General features: G+C 52.8%; 1 protein-coding gene across 3 annotated transcripts; it reads right to left on the bottom strand.

Annotated features, from left to right (window-relative positions):
• Window positions 1-237: 237 nt before the first annotated feature.
• Wdr90 (WD repeat domain 90) lies at window positions 238-17,929 on the bottom strand. 3 transcript variants are annotated; one of them, XM_048436107.3, is made up of 41 exons: window positions 17,579-17,929; window positions 17,303-17,479; window positions 17,109-17,217; window positions 16,762-16,932; window positions 16,431-16,545; window positions 16,270-16,337; window positions 15,810-15,904; window positions 15,522-15,740; window positions 15,108-15,176; window positions 13,858-13,968; window positions 13,634-13,779; window positions 13,497-13,554; window positions 12,374-12,492; window positions 12,122-12,283; window positions 11,912-12,042; window positions 11,728-11,844; window positions 11,128-11,363; window positions 10,669-10,808; window positions 10,366-10,496; window positions 9,094-9,224; window positions 8,659-8,820; window positions 8,415-8,543; window positions 8,093-8,208; window positions 7,311-7,351; window positions 6,993-7,124; window positions 6,557-6,745; window positions 6,236-6,333; window positions 5,728-5,830; window positions 5,428-5,549; window positions 5,126-5,285; window positions 4,844-5,034; window positions 4,374-4,542; window positions 4,174-4,285; window positions 3,654-3,825; window positions 2,270-2,392; window positions 1,979-2,153; window positions 1,739-1,869; window positions 1,511-1,654; window positions 1,319-1,438; window positions 1,097-1,181; window positions 238-743 (listed from the first exon to the last, which is right to left on the bottom strand). In XM_048436107.3, exons 1-41 carry the CDS (start codon window positions 17,912-17,914, stop codon window positions 502-504), a joined length of 5,757 nt encoding a protein of 1,918 aa, XP_048292064.3. In that variant the 5' UTR covers window positions 17,915-17,929; the 3' UTR covers window positions 238-501. The 3 variants fall into 3 exon arrangements, with proteins under 3 accessions (XP_048292064.3, XP_085550925.2, XP_085550924.2); XM_085694799.2 differs by having other exon boundaries at window positions 6,557-6,643; XM_085694798.2 differs by having other exon boundaries at window positions 1,319-1,654.
• Window positions 17,930-20,041: the final 2,112 nt, after the last annotated feature.

The raw sequence follows: 20,041 nt of genomic DNA, 5'->3' as shown, positions 1-20,041 counted from the left end.
GGTCCCGCCCGCGCAGAACCAGCTAGTGGCTGAGCTACGCGTCGGCGCCACCACATGGGTGCTCGTAACACTGCAGGTAGTGCAGCCAGTTGCCTTGGACCCAATAAGCTTCTCAGGTGGACAGGACAGTGGCTAGCAAGGCTGGACAAAGAACAGGGCCCGGCGTAAGGCAAAGGCTGAGTACGGGACAGAAGTGATGCAGAGATGTAATTTATGAGGCAATAATAAAACAATGTATCAATATAACAAATGCCAGCTTTTATTTATTTAAACTGTACAAAAACATAATAAAACAACCTTTGTGTGAAAAACCTTCCCAGTATGCTGTCTTTTGTGTGTTCTGGAATGGTTCTGGAGATCAAATCCATGTCCTCACACATTCTAAGCCTCCTTAAATCTTTCCAGGTTACCCACATTCAAAACAGTGTAGTTCTGAAATCTGTCCCAGCCATCCTGGCTCAGCATGCAGCAATCCACAGCCAGGCTTTTCTGCCTATGTTCCTAGCAAGAGTTCAGAGTTGGTGACTTCCCACACCAGGATCTCATTGTGTGCAGCGGTGAAGAGCAGTCTTCCAGACGGGGTGAATCAGGGTTGGTGACTTCCCACACCAGGATCTCATTGTGTGCAGCTGTGAAGAGCAGTCTGCCAGACGGGGTGAACCTACACAGGTGTACTGAGTCATCATGGCCTTCAAAGTCCTGGGCAGTCCCTGACACACAGTCTAGGAGTCTCAGCATGCATTCTGTGGACAGATGACAGGGTGAGAAGGCCAAGCAACATCCACAGGGATGCCCAATCTTGTGCTCGCCGCCTGACTCAGTGCTGACACCAGGGGATCTTGCTGAGTGGAATCACAACCATGGTCAATCTCTATATCCCCAAACCTGCTATGGCCGAAGGCCAGCAAAGCTGTCCTATTGGCCTCAGCGCAGGTGCTGCAGTTGGTAACTTGCACCTTGCCTTGAGCTTAGGCCCTCTTTGGGGTTACATCTCCACACTCTTCATAGAAAGGGAGCCCCAAGGTACAGAGGTGAAGAGCAGGTGAGCCAGTTTACCATTCCCCAAAACAGCACAAGTGTATCTACCAGCACTCACCAGCAAAGCCAACTACCATGAGCTGGGCCCCTGGGGACAGGCTCAAGGACATGGCAAAGAAGGGCAGTGGTGTCTTCTGCACTACCTGTAGGAAGACAGCAGACAGCATGACACTGGAGACTCCTGCTAGGGACACAGCCCAGACTCCATGACTTTATGACCGTGCATGCACAGCCCTGGATGCCCATCTCCAAGGCAGCAATTCTGTCATAAATCACAAACCTGCTTTTGGCGGAGGCTGTAAAAGACCACCTCTTCATGTGCACCAAGGCCCACGCACACCAGTATCGCCCTATCCCAAGGGCAGAAGGCAGCAAGAGAGGGGGGCAGGAGGCCTAAAGTCTGTGAGAAATAGTGTGTTGTGTTGAACTGTGCAGGTCCCAATCCCCACCCATATGCCTTGGGAGCTCTTACCTCTGAGGTGGCAGGTGCAGGAAAGCTCAGCCACTCCAGGAGCTCACAGCGGTCCTGGAGCCAGTCAGAGGCCCAGATGCTGACCCGCTGGTCCCCGCTCGCAGCCAGCCACAGGTCAACACCCTCTACCCCTAGGTCTCCATACTGGGAGAAATGAGGGATGTGACACCCTGCCAACTGCCCAAAGCACCCCAAACCTCTTCCCACCATCACCTGAAGTTGCCTTACCTCTTTGCTTGTGCTCTGGATAGCAGAGATTGGAGCACCCCGGTGGTCATTGAGTACACGGAAGGTCATTCCTGTGCAGGGGCGGCTTATAGCCACAAGCCCATCCTTGTCTCCAGATAGGATGGTCTGACCTGTGCCAGATGGAGATTAGGTTGCCACCCTGTGAGCCTAGCCGATGCCCCGAAGTGTGATATGGGTGGGATGAGGTTGACACATCACTCTGTGGCCCCATCTCCTCACCATCAGTGGAGAAGGCAATGGCTGTCAGAGCAGTCCGGTGGGGGTGCATCTTGAGCTCCATTGCTGTACGAGAGATGCTGAAGACTCGAAGTGTGCCATCACTGTAGCCTGCCACCACCTGCTGCTGCTCTGGGCGTCCACAGGACGGAGGGGTCCATGCAAGGCAGAGGCAGCTCTAGTGTCCCAGGGAGGTGACAGCACCAGCTTCAGCCCATGGGAGCGCAGCACATGACCTGGGCTCTACTTTGAGCATACACTAAATCCCATCCCTGCTCAGAACTCCCAACCTACCTGGTTCAGCACTTGGAACTGAATCACCAACTCCATGCTGGCCAAAGACCATACCCTCACGCTGCCATCCTCGCCACAGGTGGCACAGTGAGACTCGCTGGGGCTGAAGACCACCTCGTTCACCTGTTGGACCCCAGGATGGCTGAGGGGATGCCTAGCTGGGCCTTTCCCACCCTGGTCTCCAGGACCAGGAACATTTATCTGTCTTCTGCCCAAGCCTACTTGGCCCAACCATCTCCATGTGAATATCCATGCTACTTCCCTAGACTTGGGGGTGACCCAATCAGTAGGTGGGACTTGGAAATCCATGGGAAACATTGTCAGAACCGAAAACACATAATGTGACCATTTGTCTCCAGCAGGCTACAAACCAAAAGCAAAAGCACAAAACACTTGGCTGTCTCCAGGGCTTGTGACATGCGTGGCTTTGTGGCTTTTTTCCCCGTCAGGCTGCTGACTGTTTTGATGGAGAAAACAGATGTGTATTTTGTGGGCACCACTAAGAATCAGGGTTTTTGGAGGAAGGTGGCACAGACACCACGAACCAATGGAATTCAGTGTAAGCTAATGTAGCACATCTCCTGGAGAAAAATTCAAGGTTAGGGGTTGCTCAGGGGTCCTGGGCCCCATCTCCAGCTCCATTCAGCTGATCCAACAGTAGGCTTGTGAGGCTCATATCATGGCCTGTGGGCCTGGAACTCCTATCAACCCTTAGTGCTGGAAAGCAGTTAGGACTGCCAGCACAGCTCAAGGGCTGTGATCCAAACTTCTGAGGGAGGAAGAGCATGCTGGCTACTTCAACAAGAGGAGACTGGCCATAGAAAGGACAGTCACACTGACACACAGCCTGTATGAACCTGGAAATCTGATGGACAGTGGAGGGAGCCCGATACAGGCCACTGCAGGATCTATCTATCACATGACTGTCAGGCATGAATAAATCCAGATACTCCCATCAATTGACTGGCCTGGCCACACCTGAAACACCCAGACCAGTTCCAGCTGGATCTGAGCAGATTCAACCAGAACCTTCTGGGGCCTCCTGCCACCTGGACTTGACAGTAGGACTCTGATGATGTCAGCAGAGGCAGCTCTGGGAAGTGCTAAGCAGGTGATGTGGGCTCTTCAACAAGTTACAAGATAGAAAAGTAAAATATAGAAACACTAGCAAGGATCTAGAACACTGCAGAGTCAGTCAGGCCCATAACAGATATAAACAATGCCTGGACTCAAGAGGGTCCACTTGAGTCTCCCTAAGAACACTAGCAGCTGAAGACAGGATGATTAGGGTGTAAGAGGAAGATAGTAAATGGGCTTGCTGCCCTAGCCTGCCATGCCTGGGGTGGTGGAAATCCTGTCTTCCTTAACAGCCCAGCAGGCTCACCTTGCTCCTGTGGCCACTGATGAGGCGGGTGCTAGTGCCCTCTGTCCAGCTGATGTACCAGAGTGTGCCAGCTGTGGTGCCCACTACACCCATGTCCATGCCACTGTCAAAGCTGGCACTCACAACAGCTCCATCCAGGGTCAGCTCACGCTCCATGAACACAGAACTGGATCTAAAAGGACAGGGGAAAGGAGTCTTGAGACACGAGCCAGCCGAGTACGCCAGGTGATGGAGGAACCAGCAGTCATCTGGTGCTGTGTTCTCACGGGTAAAGGAACCAGGACCCTACAGAGCGCAGGTGCTTCAAGCCCGTCTCTCCTTGGTCTGCAGCCTGCAAGGCCCATGCTATGCCTGAGTGTATTCTCAAGGAGGGACCCAGCTGATGACAGGTATGTAGGGCAGCCTTCATGTGAGAGCTGTGCTATAGAAGGGGTGTGGCTTGCAGGAGCCAACAAGGACTTGAAATTTTGCAGCCAAAACCCAAGGGAATAGTGCAGGAGAGAGGCCCACGGCAGCTCACCTGGCACTTGAACCCTTGTGCCTCAGCTCTGGTACAACCCCCACAGCCCAAAGACGCAGCCTTCTTGTGTTACTGCCACTGACCAGTCTCGAACCCGAGCACAGCAGCACTCCTAGAAGACAGGATGGGCATGGGATACCCACCCCCCAGGTTGTGACAGCTAGTACATTTAGGGGTCACAGAGGTTGTTGGGCACCCACCAATCTCGCCTTCATCAGCCTCCCAGGCCAGGAAGCAGCGGCCAGTGCCAGTGTCCCAGACACAGACCTGGCCAGAGCTGGAGCCACAGTAGAGCAGGGGGCTGGCCCCGTAGCAGAGTGAGGTCAACTCGGATGCCCCCAGTTCCTCAGGGACTGGTTCCCGGTGTACCTGACAGAGCACAAGTGTGGCTGTGGGTCAGTGATGCCCTGAGGCAACCAGACTCCATCCTCTGAAGTTGCCCATTAAACACCTCAGGGCTTAAGAGATGGCTTAGCAGTTAACAGCACTGGCTGTTCCTCTTCCAGAGGCCCCAGGCTCAATTCCCAGCAAACACATGGCAGCTTACAAATGTCTGTAATTTCAGTTCCAGGGGATCTAACACCCTCACACAGACATACATGCAGGTGAAACACCAATGCACATAAAAAATTAGAATAAAAAAAGCATAGCAAAGCCAGCAGTCCAGTACCTGGAAGCTGGTATCTGTCCCATGGTGCTGCAGGAGCCAGAAGGTAATGGCACTTGTGCCCACACAGATGAGTTCATTGGCATCCCAGGGGTTGAAGGCTATACCATGCACAGGCTCTGGGAGGCGAGTGGATGACAGGAGTTCATAGGTAGCCATGCTCCACAGGGCAAGGGTGAGGTCAGCATAGTCCCCTGGGGACACAAAACAGGGATGTCAGGCACAGTCCGGCCACCAGAGATCCTCGGAAGGCTACCCTTTCTTCGCCTCCCCAAACCCACCTACCCAGGGTCACAAGGAACTCATCATCTGAGGAGAAGGCCAGGGCCTGCACAGCTGTGTCATGGTGGGAAAGGAGGTGCTGACAGACACCCTTGGGGACATCCCAAATGCGGATCTGGCAGCGGGCAGCTGTGCTGCCACAGCAGGAGGCAGAGGCCAAGACCTGCAAGCAAGAGGGTAGGTGGTCAGGGAGGAAATCGTTATGTACGCCCTAGCCCTTGCTAAGTGGAGGAGCAGCTAGGACAGTGTCCTCCATGCTGAGCTAGAACTCAGCTCTGCTGTACATTGTGCCCACGGACACGCACCTGGCCATCCTGGCTGAGTGCCAGAGTAGAGATCTCTTGGGGGTGGCCAACCCAGTGTCGCTGGGTGCCAGAATGCAGGTCCTCCACCACCACCAGTCGACCACATGTGTAGGCAAAGAAGCCTGTAGGCAAGAAAAATGCCAAGGTTCCTGTCACCGCTGACAGTCAGACCTCACGGGGCCTTGGCATAACAAGGGCATGTGCCAGAGCCCTGCACTCTAGAAGCTTCAACTGATATCTCACGTCCATTTGCTATGGAGGACCCGCCCCAGAGGATGAGACTGGGCACTCTAGCCCTACCTGTATTGGGCCTCCAGACCATGTTGGCCCGCCCGTTCCCATTGTAGCCCACAACAGTCTTCAGTCGCAGCTGCTCCCTGCCAACGGGAGGGAAGGAGATACTCTACAAGGAAGCAGACCCAGAAAGCTGATAATCAGCACAGCTGGCCCCAAAACTACATGGGCAAGCTGACTGGAGACATAGAGTGGTCAGGTAAGGGACCCAGGGTAACGATACAGAGCTAGGTGGGACACGTGGGAGCCATAGGAACTAGGACTTGATCCTTGAGTGTGGAGCAGCCCAGGAGGGGCAGCACTAGAGAGACAGAGGTGGGCTTAGCAGAGCGCCAGCAGGCTGAATATATACATATGTGCCACAGAATGGTGCGTGTGTGGGTACCAGAAGGCATGAAAGCTACCCTCTGGGAAGAAGACCTAAAAGAGACCCCAGGGAAGACTGAGAGGGCCCGCAGTCACCAGAGAGGAATACTCAGAAACCCCGAGAGTGGCAGCATGGTGTGCTGCCGACCTTGACCCGTATAGAGGCCTTATATCGAGCTGTAAAGTGCCTGTAGGAATCTGGACGGGTTGGGAGCCCAGTCTTTACTCTCCGAAGGTTCCATTCACCTGACAGGAGAAGAAGGAGACCAAAGGACACTGAACTACTACTATCCGAGACCCCTCCCCAGACACAAACCCCCCAACCCTGCTAGGCTGACAGCTGTGTTTCACCCACCAGGATTCCCAGGGTCTTGGAGGTGACCTCAACTCATCTTTCAGGTAAGATTACTACAAACCCCCAAACTGTCCTGACTGAGGCCTCAATCCCTGCTTGTGGCCACCTGCTTACTTGTCTGGCTATGATGAACTACAGCCGGTGCCCAAGAACCCTTTGCAGTCTCCCGAGAACCATCCCCAGCTCCACTGGCTTCTCTCTCTACGAGCACAGGTGGAATTGGTGCCTGGGCTTGGAGGAATGCCTCAGAAACATCATGGCTCTCCTCACAGAGCCCTTCCTCATCCGATGTGGAAAAGGTGCCTAGGGTTAGGACCAACAAAAAGAAGGAAACCAGAACCAGATATGGTGGTACATGCCTTTAATCCTGACAAGCAGATCTTGGTGAGTTCAAGACCAGCCTGATCTACAGAGCTATATGCTAAGAGCCTGTCTTGAAAGAAAGAAGACGAGGAAAACAGCTACCTGGCCTGACACCACCCCAGAATCAGCATCAAAGCACACACCGAGTCCAGGTACACCCAGACCTGCTCAGGACTCCAGCCCTTACCAGCGCTGCCTTCAAGGGGTCTGTCATGGATACTCAGTGGGGGTGGTGATGACTGAGATGGTATGGGCACTTGCTGCCGAGGGAGTCCACTGGCCCCAGATGCCAGGTCCTCCAGCTGTCCTACACTGGAGCCTAGAGATAGAAAGACCATATCAGGGTTGGGCATATCAGATCTGTCTATTAGGGAGACAGTCTCTGTGGTGATGACAGACATATCAGGCATGGGAGAGGAGATGTGCCATCTGCCCTACCCAGTGTCAGTTCCACCCAACTAACAGTGCTATACCCTCCTCTGCCAGCTAAGCCTGAATCACTCACCAGCCTCATGGACAGCAGGTGCCCCAGATTCACTTTGGTCACTGAGAACAAGAAAAGGTGTCAGGAGGCAGCCAGCAAAAGGCCCATGCATATTGTGGAACATTATTTTAAGATGTGTTACATTTGTTAATGCTGTGGAACATTTGTTTAATGATGCAAAGGAGTGTTGCATTCTTTTATGTTACATTTGTTTAACTCTGTGATACTTTGCCTGTCTAAAACACCTGGTGGGCTAATAAAGAACTGAACAGCCAATAGCGAGGCGGGAGAAAGGATAGGTGGGGTTGGTAGGCAGAGAGAATAAATAGAAGGAGAAGTAAGGGAGAAAAAGAAAGAAGGGCCGGGCAGTGGAGATGCACGCATTTAATTCCAGCACTCAGGAGGCAGAAACAGGCCAACTTGGTCTACATAGTAAGTTTCAGGTAGGCTCCAAAGCTACAGAGAAACTGTCTCGAAAAAAACAAAACAAAAAAGGAAGAAGGAGCAAGAGAAGGAGAGGAGGACACCAGGAGCCACCCACCCAGCCAGCCATGGAGTAAGAGTAAATGCAAGATGTACAGAAGTAAGAAAAGGCCCAGAGGCAAAAGATAGAATAATGTAAGATAAGAAAAGTTGGCTAGAAACAAGCCAAGCTAAGGCCTGGCATTTATAACAATTAAGAATACACCTCCGTGTGTGATTTATTTGGGAACTGGTGGCAGGCCCCCTGAAAAGACCAAAGAGTAAAAGAGTAAAAAAACAACCACCAACACACAGAGACATGTTGAAGGGCAGACACTTGCCTCTCAGGGGTGGCCAGGACATCCCAGAGGAAGATGGCATCCCCCACACTGAGGACCTGCTGCTGATCAGGGGTGAAAGCTACAACACGCACAGGTTCTGAGTGACCAATGTATACCTAGGGACAACAAGCATCACACACATGTCTAGGATTCTGTACTCCCAGTATCTAGGGATCCCCGTGTAGCGTTTGGCCTCAGCGGGCAGAGGGTTCTGCACATTGCCCTCCCTCCTTCTAGCTCCTGCCTTCCCTCACTTGGTCCTCCAGGAGTCTCCTCAGCCACCTATGGGGAGCCATGGCTTCTTGCTGCCTTCAGCACATACCTGGCAGCTGGGGTTCACCTGTGTTGGATAATCCCACACTGTAATGGTCCGGCCAGTGGCTGCCAGCAGCAAACGAGCATCCTCACTAAGAGCCAGGGAGGAGCAGGCTCTGGAGCGGACACTGGAAAACTAGAGGAAACATTCTCAAAGATGCCCCTTTGTGGTGGCACAGTGGGCACTGGGGGCAAGGCTGCAGGAACAGGGAAGGATCAGCAGGCCAGCTGCCCATAGTCCCATGACTCACCTTCCGGATAGTGTGTCCCGAAACAGCATCCAGTACCACAACCTTGTTAGAGGATGTGGACACCAGCAGATGGCCTGAGTCCCCAGGGCTGAAGCAGATGGCCACAGCCCAGTCCAGGTGGTTGCTGGCCAGGTTGAGGGTGCTGATATCAACATGTAGCAGCTGGGGGGCAAGTGACCACTAGCTTCCAACTGCAGGTTTAGTGGTACCACCCAGAACTTGGGAGGGAAGTGACTTCAGGAGCACCCACCTGGGCACCCAGACATAACCCCCACATAGGAAGCTGACCTTTCAGAGAGCATGGTGAGCCTAGAACCCCCTTAGCATAGTAGGTAGGCCTGGGCCTGCTCCTGAGTAGTGCACCCTCTTACCTACCCCTGGACCACTTTTTATTTAGCCGAGTAGAACCCCTGACCCAGGAGGTCCCACACTCACCTGGTCCAGGGAGGCTGACTCCATGACTGTCACCATGCACTTAGAGGGGCCCACAAAGGCCAGCCGGCAGCTGTCTCCACTGACTGCCAGGATATTGGGGTTGGGGCGGCCATCCTGACATACCATGTTGGCTGAAGAAGCACAGGGCAGTGGGTCAGCAGGCGTGACAGGAGACAGTTAATCCCATTTCCCCTGCAGCACGCACTGGCCCTCTACAGCTTCCACAGAACACGCACTTCAGCTCATCAGTCCTCATAGGCCATGATCACATGACTCACCAGAGGCATAGATGCCCTTTTAACAGGTCTCTTCCAGTCATTTTCCTGGTGCCCAGGCTGCCCACCTTCTACAGCGGAGTGGGCACAGACCCTTAATGACCCTTGGCTTGTGAGGAAGCACATGGCACAACATAGGCCCTAAGAGTGGAGGCAATGGCCCTGCTCTGGTTAGATATTCCTGGAGACCTGACACAGCAAGGGTCTTCGGGGCAGAGGAAACTGAGAAAATGCCTCTATTAGATTTGCCTGTAAGCAATTCTGTGGGGATGTTTTTTCTTTCTATGTGATACATCATAGAGATTGATTTTTTTAAAGATTTATTTATTATATATACAGTGTTCTACCTGCATCTATGCCTGCACACCAGAAGAGGACACCAGATCTTATTACAGATGGTCGTGAGACACCATGTGGTTTATGGGAATTGAACTCAGGACCTCTGGAAGAGCAGCCAGTGCTCTTAACCTCTGAGCCGTCTCTCCAACACTTACTCTCTTTCTTTTCTTTTCTTTTTTTTTTTTTTTGTAATTTTTCAAGACAGAGTTTCTCTGTGTAGCAGCCCTGGCTGTCCTGGAACTTGCTTTGTAGACTAGGCTAGCCTCAAACTCACAGCAATCCACCTGCCTCTACCTCCTGAGTGTGGGTATTACAGGTGTGCACTACCACACCCAGCAGAACATTTTCTTGATTAATGACTGATTAATCAAGGGAGGGCCCATTTTGGCAGTACCACTTTTGGGCAGGTGGTCCTGGGTTGTGTAAGAAAGCAGGACGAGCAAGCCATAGCGATCAAGCCAGTAAGCGGCTCTCCCTCACGGTGTTTGCTTCAGTTCCTACCTTAAGCTCCTGTCCTGATGGATTGTAAGATGTAAGATGAAATAAACCCTCTCTTCCCCAAGCTGCTTTTGGTCATGGTCTTTATCACAGCGACAGAGAGCAAACTAAGACAGGTTTCTGCAATGCCTTGGAACCAGTGAGTGGCTAGAAGCCTGACCTGCCACACGTAGGACGCAGCATCGGGAGACAGCACAGTTGTACTGGACCAGGGAGCCCTGAGAGCAGGAGCTGAACAGGAATCTGCCGTCAGGGGTGATGACCAGGCTGGTGATGGCCCCTCGGTGACGCCTGCACCACACATGGGACACTCACTGACCTTGGTCCTGGGAGCTAAGATGGGGTTCGTGGTGGTACTGGCTTTCCTGCAAAGGGTCTTCCCCACTTGGAATCCCGCAGATCTCCTCAGCTTCCACATTCACTGCTAAATGTCTGTGAGCCCTGATCCCCCAGGGGCACTCACGTGTGTTCGACCAGGACTCCCGAGTTCTCTAAGCTGAAGGAGCGCACAGCCCCACTGCTGAAGCCACAGAAGAAGTTTGGCAGTGTGGGGTGGAAAGCAACGGCACATGGGGTTTCCTCAGAGGACGAGAAGTCGTACAGCTGGAGGGAAGAGGGGGGGAGGGGCCAAGAGGACCCAAGAGAAAAGAGTACCCTAGGTGACTTTAATACTAAGTTCCAGACATTGGGCTGAAAGGACCAAATCCCTGTGGGCCCCCGTCCACAGTCTTTTTTTTTTTCGAGGGCATCAGATCTCATTTCAGATGGTTGTGAGCCACCATGTGGTTGCTGGGAATTGAACTCAGGACCTTTGGAAGAGCAGGCAATGCTCTTAACCGCTGAGCCATCTCTCCAGCCCCCGCCCACAGTCTTTTTGTGTGCCATCTGGACCTATCCCTACCTGCCTTTTGCTATTCCCCACCTGTTGGAGGGTAGTCAGGTCCCAAATGCGGACAGTGTGGTCAAGGGACACAGTGGCCATCTGTCCCCGGTTCTGTTCTGTAGAAAGTGCCAGCACTGGGGCCATGTGGGAGCGTGCCAGCACAGTATACTCCCGGGAGGAGACATCAAGGAAGCCCAGGTGTCCTGAGGTAGTGGTGGACAGCACGCGCAGGCCATCGGGACTGAAGGAGACTGAACTCACAGGGCCGTCATGTTCTGTGGGAAGGGTGGGTCAGCAGGACTGCGGCATGGCAAGCTTCAGAACTAACTCCAGGAAATGTCACACCACACTATGTGGGCACTGAGGTCCCCAGGACACCAACTACTTGTTCTATGGCTGCCAAGGTCACCAGGGTTCTCAGAGTATCCTGCCCACTAGTCACTACCCCCAAAGCCCCTGTGAAATAAGCCTGCAGTCACTCCTGTATTGATAGGAGTCAGGCTCAGGACAGTGGCCTGACCTCATAACTCACTGTCCAGACCGAGACTAGTGTTACCAAAACCGGAGCCAGGGAACCCCACCCTCCCCTGTGGCAGGGAGCCCTCCCCATGCCAGGATAAGTAGATATCTGGGTCTCACCAGCCTCTAGGAGCACTGAGGAAAAGTCCAGGGGCCAGAGTCGCAGGTAGCCATCCTCAGAGCCCACAGCACATGTGGCAGAAGAGACGCTGAGGCTGCTGATGGCAATGCCGGACCCTGGAAAGGGCAGGCATCAGCACCTCAACATGATGCCACTTCCCCCAGGGACGGGGTGCCCACCTACCCAAGCTGAAGTTCTGCTTCTCAGTGAGCGGAACCCCAGGGGACTGTGTGGGCAGCAGGCGGCGGATGTGCTGCACAGCCATGCGCTGATGGTCAATCTCCAGGATGTGGCCGCTATGGCTACACACAAAGCTGCCCAAGGAAGGTAAGAGGTGAGGCAGGGAACTCAAGATACAGGGTGGGCTGGGTAATGACGAAGGCGGGGACTCACAGTATGCCATCCAAGGGTGTCCAGGGGCCATCCAGGGCATGTGCAAAAGCGAGGTCAGTAAGTTCCAGTGCACAATACTCGCCTAGGTCTACAGCACAGGAGCGTAGGGCACCACCCCGCAGTCGCCACAGCCGTACACTGCCCCGACCACATGAGGCCATCCTGTAGGCACGGAGGAGTAAGCAATGTGGAGCAGAGGGCCTCAAGGCCCCACACACCCTGCCCCAGTACCATATCGCCTGGCCACATCACCTGGTTTCATCGAAAAAAGCAATCCGGAAGGTCTGAATATCAAAGTCAGTATGTACCTTCGCAAGAACGGCTACCTCGCCACCAAGGCCCACCTGGTCTGTGCCCCAGGCCACTACCACCTGCAACAAACCCACAATGAACTCCAGGCGTAGACATCAAGCCCTGTGAGATCTTTGCCTGGCCCTGCCCTGAACTGAAAGGACTATCTGAGGCCACAGCCCCTCGAGAGCCAGAGGCTTTCCCTGGCTCTCCCCGGACTTAGATATTTGTCCCTAGATGTCAAGTCTGCAGTGTGCAGCTGTAGCTGCCTGAAAATATACACAAAATTCGACTGAGGCTGGGCTACTGCCTAACAGGTGAGGCCCTGGATTAAATCCCTAGCATCCAAGGGAAAAAGGCCAGAGGTAGCTCACAATGAAACACTGGGTCACTTCAAGCACTAAATGCCTGCAACTCTGACAGCACTGAGCATTTAAATACAGATTTGGAGTGTGTCGCCTCAGCTGGCCTGGAGCTCACTATGTAGACCAGACTGGCCTAGACACATGCCCACCTGTCTCTGCCTCCCCAGTGGTAGGGCTTTAAACCCAGTACTCAGAGGCAGAGGTAGGAAGATCTCTGTGAGTTCGAGGCCAGTCAAGTCTACAGCACAAGTTCCAGGACAGCCAGAGCTGTTGTTAGAGAGAAACCCTGTCTAGGGGGCAGGGAGAATGATGACAAAAAGAATGTGTCACTACACCCAGCCCATCACGATTCTCTTTTTAAAAAAATATTTTATTTTTATTTTGTGTATATCAGCGTTTGTCTAAATGTATGTCTGTGTACCAATGTATGTACAGTGCTCACGGAAGCCAGAAGAAGGCATCTGATTCCCCTGGGACTGGGGATCCACACAGTTGTGAGCCTCCATGTGGGTATTTGGAAGTGAACCTGTGGGCTCTGGAAAAACAGCCAGTGCTCTTAACCGCTGAGTCATCTCTCTAGCCCCACCTCAAAGCAAGGCATAAATACTACTTTAATAAACAGAAACAAAGACAAGAGTTTTAGAAACCAGATGCTGGATGGAGCTCACCATCCAAGTGACAGGGCCCCATCTCCTGTACCAAGCGTATTGACACATTACCGTCCTTCCATGTCTGTCTTTGCCCACACCGCAGAGGAGCGCCCCGCTGTCGGAGAAGCTGGAGATGTGGAAGATGATGTCAGCAGCTTCTGGGCACCCCCCACTCCCACTGCTGCCCTGCCCCAAGGCCACTGCACCTGAGGGAGCAGATGGTGTGCAGCGGGCTGCGGAAGAGGGACAGGCATCCTCCAGTCTGGAAGTCCCAGAGTCGCACCATGCTGGGAGGCTGCACTTGGGCTGAGGCTAGCAGTGTATCATTCCCGTCAAGGGCCAGGGCAGAGACCTGGAGAAGGATAATAAAGAGGGAGAGTATATGACCTGTAGGTTCACCTCTCCCTACCCAGGCCCAAGAGGTGTGTACCTTGTCTGTGTGGCCAAGGAAAAATCTCTGCTGTCTGGTATCAATCTGTAGGACGACGATGACTGCATGGCAGGGGTAGACAATAGCCATGCCATCTTTGGTCCACAGGGCCTACATGAGGGCAAGAACCAAAGTCACGCACAGAAACCCAGTCAAGTCCCTCTTGACTGTTTAGAAGGGGAGGCACACACGCACACGCAAAGACACACACATACTTCACACGTGTAAGGGAAGGCTAGCATACAAATCACTAAAAGGGGAGGCTGGCACACACACATGAGGCATCTGTCCCCACATTACAGGCATTTGTCGAGAAGACAACTAAAGGCCCTTCAACATAAGAGACTGGTGATCTTGGTAGCAAAAGATCAAAGACTCAGAGACCATGCCCAGAAAGGTCAGCTGAGTGCCCAGGATCCTTGGTGGGCAGGAAGGAGAGAAATACTACTGCTTTCTAACCGAGGCTTTGCCTAGAAGCCCACTGCACGTGCTGGAGTCAGTATTCCACATCACACCCAATTCCAACAGTTCCAGTCTGGATCAGAGAGACCCATACTCAAGAAGGTCTAAAGACACAACGGGCTGGAGATGGCTCAGCAGCAAAGAGGGCTTACTACTCTTGCAGAGGACTCAAGTTCTACTCACTCCAAGCACCCACACGATGACTCACAACTGTCTGTAACTCTTGTTCAGGGGATCTTCTGTCCTTTTCTGATCTCTGTGGGCTTCTGCACACATACAGTAACCACACATATGTTCAGGCACACACACATAAAATAAAGAAATCTTTATGGGGCTGGAGACTATGGGGCAGCAATGCTTTTACAGAGAGCCAAGGTTCAGTTCCCAGCACCCACACGATAGCTCACAACTATCTATGTAACTCCAGTTCCACGGTATCCAATACTCTCTTCTGACTTCCCCGGTATCCAGCGCATTCATGGGACACATATATACATGCAGGTCAAACACTCATACACATAAAATAATCTTTAAAAAGTGAAAAAAAAAAAGATGTAACCCAGTGCTATTGGGTCTTTGGGAGCCCTTTGATCCAGCCACTGCCTGTCAGACACCCATGACCTGACTCACATTTGGCCACACAGGAATGAGCAGATGTGGGCAGGGCAGGGCTTCTTAAGGACCACAGGGAAGAAAGTGTCCAAGACAGGACTAGGAATCTGTTCTTTCCAACAACTCACTCATGCCACCCACTGAGAACTGGCCTGGAAACTGCCTCAAAGCCTCACCCATTGCGTGCTGTGACCCCCAAAACCGATGACTCCCTTGAGCCTCAGGACTGGGTCTGGGAGGAAGAGCTGAAAAAGGAAAATGAAAAATGAGATTTGAGGAAGACACTCCAGCCCCTGCAAATGCCCCCACCTGTGCGACCTCGAAAGGAAAAGCTTGGGTACGGGGTGGGGGTGGGGGTCTCCTGTTAGCAGTCATCTTCTGGCTGCAGTTGTAAAGCCTCCAGAAATGCCATGTCCTATCACTTGACAGACTATCTGGGATGACCCTTAGAGTTGGCAACAAGAACAAACCCTTCTGGATTCATCTACAAGGTTTCTTGCTCAATGCAGGAAGGATTAGAGGCACTGTGAATACAGGCTGGCCAGCACCTCATCTCACTAATGCCCAAAACCCTTCTGCTGGGCACTCACCTTACAGGAGCCAAAGTCCTCAAGGGCCATGGGCACCCCAGATGATTTGTCGGCCAGCACATGTCTGCCACCGCCCACTGCATGTGCATCAGTGGTGTCACCCCAGGCTGAAGGATGTTGGCCAGGGATGCTGGAGGCAGCGACACTGGAGACCTCTAGATGTTTGTAGGTCAGGCTGACATCTGGAAGGAGTCTGGGTACTGAGGGGACCTTGCAGGGCTGTAGCAGAATGTGTGCCATCAGCACCCTAGGGCCACCACTCCCTAGCCCTTTCCCAAGTGCACTCACCAAAATGGGACTAGATATCTGGGCCACAGGGGACCTACTGCTCCGTAAAGGCTTGCCAAAGACCTCTGGATGAGGCAGGCACCGTGACATATGCCCTAGGAAGAACACAACAGAGTAAAGAGTCAGAGAGGAGTAAGCAGAGGTCAGCAAAGGTACAGGGCGGAAGAGGTGGCTTCCCTTACCCATTCTATACACATCACACCACAAATGTTGCCATCATTCTACCCAAGACCCTGCAGCTCTCCTTCCAACTGGAAAGCCTGGGAATCAGATGCCACTTGAGCAGACTTTAAAAGTGGTTCTAGAAGCTCAGACGACCATTGGCTAGGCCCTTCTCTGTGCCTACCTCCAGGCTGCCCCAGGCACACACCAGCTATAGTCTCCACACTACTGAACCCTTCTCAGGATCCCCCGATTCTGTTCCCACCAATGTATGCACCATGTAGTGTCATAAGCTCACCTGCCTGTGGAGGGGAACGCCTCTTCTCAACCTGCTCATAAGGCACTTTTGAGCCATCACTTGGAAACCTCATGGGTGGCGAACACAGGTGGAGGCAAAATCAGTATCTGGGGGCTGAAGGTCAACTGGCCCCTCACCACCAGAGGTTCAGAACTGCTCACCAAACGTGGATGTAATGGTCATGCCAGCTCTCTCCTTTGGGCACTGGGAAGGCCATTTCTCGAGGCACAGGGTTGACAGGCAACTTTGCACGCCGGGCCTCAGTGACGGTGACAGCTACAATGGTCAGGGCTGTTCTAGATCAAGGGGAGTTTGTCCTATCCCTTCCCATCGCAGACAAGTTGCAAACCCAGGCATCTGCTAGGATACTGTTGGGCCACCAGCTCACCCCAATGCTTTTTCTAGAACTGGGGGCATTGGTGTGTGGCTCTGATCTGCCAGGGGAGGGTTCCAGTCTTCTGACTAGGATTGGGCATGAAATGTGGGCCTTACCGGGGTCAAAGCACACATCACTGGTGTAGAGGTTTCTGACTAGTAGGCTGGCACATAGCCTGACGCTCTTAAGGTGGCCATAGTGACGGCTCAGGTAGAACATCAGAATGTCACGCAGGTCCAGCTGCAGGCAGGTCCAGCGGGCATTAGGAGGCGCTACCCCTGCCAGGTCTGTATAACAGGTGCAAGGTCAGCACCTATAGTTTTGCTTCCCCATTTCCATAGTTGCAACCCTCTCAGCCCCAGACCCCAGCCGTCCTCAGGGCCACACACAAGCCCAACCGGGCCTGTACCATCCCGTTCTAGGCCTGAATTCAAGCTGTCCCTCCTGAACCAGGTGTCACCACCTCTTCTGGGCGTCTTAGTCTCGAAGACAAAGGGGAACTGAAGCCATGTGGCAGAGGACTTGAACTCCTTAAAGAGGTTGGAGAAAGACACACGGATGACCTGGCCGTCCTGTGAGGCAGAGTGAGGTCATTAGATGGAGATTACGAGGGAATAGGCAGCATCAAACACACAGCCCTCCTTCCAGGCTGAGTACCTCGGTGGACACGTCCAGGTGGATGACAAAGTGCTTGGTGGGCAGGGGCCGGAAAAGCACATACAGGTACCGCCCAGTCAGCCCCAGAGACTGGGTGCTGGTTCTAGGGAGCTGGATATAGTTGCTGGCAGAGACCGATCCACGGATGCGATACACAGTGCTCTTCAGGACCTTGTCCTACAAAGAGAGAGGAGCTGTGAACAGGGCAAAGCTGGGGGATACTCAAGAGTGCCCACCGGAAGATTTCTCAGGAGCAGGAAGGCCTCCGGCCCGTACCGTCACCACGGCCACATCTCCCTCTTTGCTGGACCGTTTCCACTCATCCACCCTGAAGTGTCTGAATACGTTGAGAAAGGGGTGCTGCCAGGCTGCAGGAGAAGGAACGCCGCCCGAGCACCGGTCTTGGGCAGCGCGCCGCGCCCCTTCGCCTCCGCTCGCGGGACGGGCTTCCGCGCGACGGATAGTCAGTGACGCAGGGGGAACCTCGGACCCGGGACTCCCGGGACGCGAGACAAGACGACAACGCGACGGGCGCGCACCGCTACCTCCAGCCATGGCGCTACAGCTCGCGCTTCCCGCCTCAGCTGACGTTGTCCTACGCAAGACACGCATCACGGCGCCTAGCAACAGCCACCTGACAACGTCGCGTCACTTCCGCCAAGGCGACGCACAGACACTCCCATGGTTGCGTGGCACCCGGTTGCCTAGCAGCCCCCCAACACCCCGCCCCCTTGAATGTTTCCAGGCTTCTCTGGGCTCTCCCTGGCCTCACCCACTGCTGTCGCTTCCTGCTTGGGCCTGTGGCCACACCCAGCCACCCAGGCCACCGGCAGCTGTGCTCAGTAAGGGTGGTCACCAACACTCTCTGAGGCCTCCCATGTTTGAGGGGCTGAACCCAGGCGGGGCCTCATCTCTGCCTTCCAACCCTCTGGAGGCACCTGATCAGCACCCAGTTACTCTGGGTCTCTCTACTTCAGGAAAACAAGTTACCAGTGCCCACTGGGGCTAGGATGCCAAACAATCACAGTTAGCACACCGCATACACAAAGACCCTTGAGACATCTTTCACAATATCCCACATCCAGGCCTACAGATTTGAGAGAGGAGGAGGCAGGACCTGCAGTCTAGAGCTAGGGTCCCGGTCCAGTTCAGTCCCTATGTAAAGAATGGACTCTAGGACTGGAGAGATGGCTCAGTCAGCTAAGAGCACTGGCTGCTCTTCCACAGGACCCGGGTTCAATTCCCAGCACCCACACAGCAGCTCACAACTGTCTAACTCCAGTCCCAGGGGATCTGGTACCTTCAAACAAATACACATAAAAAAATTATTTAAAAAATGAATGCACTCTACCTCTAAGTGGAGACATGCCCTAGTCTACCCCTTAAGGGTTAATTAATCCTGTGTTAGGAACCTGGCTAGGGAGGGAATCACCCCTAGAATTCACCTTACAATAAAGTGCTATTTCTTCCTTTTTAGAATCCCTGTGCCCTAGTGCAGTCTGTACCGGCCAAGCCAGTGTGAGGCTTGGCTCAGCCTTCTATGTTTCTAAAACTCAACTAATGTGTTGGGTTCCTTGTTCTTTTTCAACTTTTTTGAGACAGAATCTATATAATATTGGCTGTCCTAGAACTTGCTATATAGACCAGGCTAGCTTTGAACTTAGTGTCAGTCTCTGGAATTCAGGGATTAAAGGCCTGGGCCACCTCGACCTGCAGAGGCCAGTGGCTGACCTTCTCTGCCTTATCTGCTACAGCAAAGCTTTTGTTCTTCCTTCTCCTCCTCCCTTCCCTGCAGTTCAGAGATTTATTTACAGCTTGCCTGCCCTGGGGTTTTTCTTCTAAAAGCTAATACATTCTCAAACCCTTCTTTGTTCTTAAGCTTCTGCTGGTGGCCATTATTTTTTTTTTAAGACAAGTTCTCTCTATGTAGTCCTGGCTGTCCTGGAGCTCACTTTAAGGGACCAGACTGGCTGCAGATTCACAGAAATCCTCCTGCCTGACCTCTTTTTTGTTTGTTGTTTTGTTTTGTTTTTTGAGACAGGGTTTCTCAGTAGCTTTGGAACCTATTGTAGACCAGGCTGGCCTTGAACTCACAGAGATTCATCTGCCTCTGCCTCCAGAGCTGGGATTAAAGGTGAGTGCCATCACTGCCTGGCCTGCCTGACCTCTTAGATTCTAATATTAATGAAGCTAAGAACCCCAAGAGGAGACCAGGTATCACCAAGATTTCTGGTAACACTCCTTTCCTGCTATTTAATTCTTTTCTTGGCAGAAAAATAAACAAACAAACAAACAAACAAAAACGCACCCCTGTACCCATAACCAGCATCACCTGACTTTGGTGTCTGATTTTGGTGTCTGCCAATTGCCAAAAAGAGGTAATAGAGTCAGATGGGATAGCTTGGGTCTACATACTTCCAAAGTGAGCTGGTCAAGGGCCCCATCACCCTGGTTAAGCCCAGCATGATGGGGCATGCCTTTAATCCCAGCAGTTGTGAGTTCCAGGCCAGCCACCTATATCAAGAATAAAAACAAACAAACAAAGCAAAGGAGAGCTGGACAAAACTGTAACTCCTGCTACTTACTCCCAAGAGTAAAGAGATGGGATTACAAGGGGATGCTGACACCCAGTCTATAATCCCAGCTACTGGGGAGGCAGGAGGAGCAAAAGTTCTAGACTTGTGGCACATGTCTTTAGATTACATATCGAGACCATGTTTCAAAAAGAAGGAGGAGGAA

This window comes from Myodes glareolus, chromosome 9 (assembly GCF_982192425.1).
Source record: "Myodes glareolus chromosome 9, mMyoGla1.1, whole genome shotgun sequence".
Taxonomy (NCBI): domain Eukaryota; kingdom Metazoa; phylum Chordata; class Mammalia; order Rodentia; family Cricetidae; genus Myodes; species Myodes glareolus.
The sequence above is the reverse complement of the archived record's forward strand: the minus strand, read 5'-3'. Positions and strand labels throughout refer to the sequence as shown.

Excerpts from the sequence above, each read along its gene's own strand:
- Wdr90 (XM_085694798.2), bottom strand. The coding sequence starts at position 17,914 with ATGCGTGTCTTGCGTAGGACAACGTCAGCTGAGGCGGGAAGCGCGAGC. Across the intron at positions 5,831-6,235 it reads AGGCCTCTATACGGGTCAAG|AGTATCTCCTTCCCTCCCGT; the intron begins GTCGGCAGCACA and ends GCTTCCTTGTAG. Across the intron at positions 5,035-5,125 it reads TGAGTTCCTTGTGACCCTGG|GGGACTATGCTGACCTCACC; the intron begins GTAGGTGGGTTT and ends TTGTGTCCCCAG.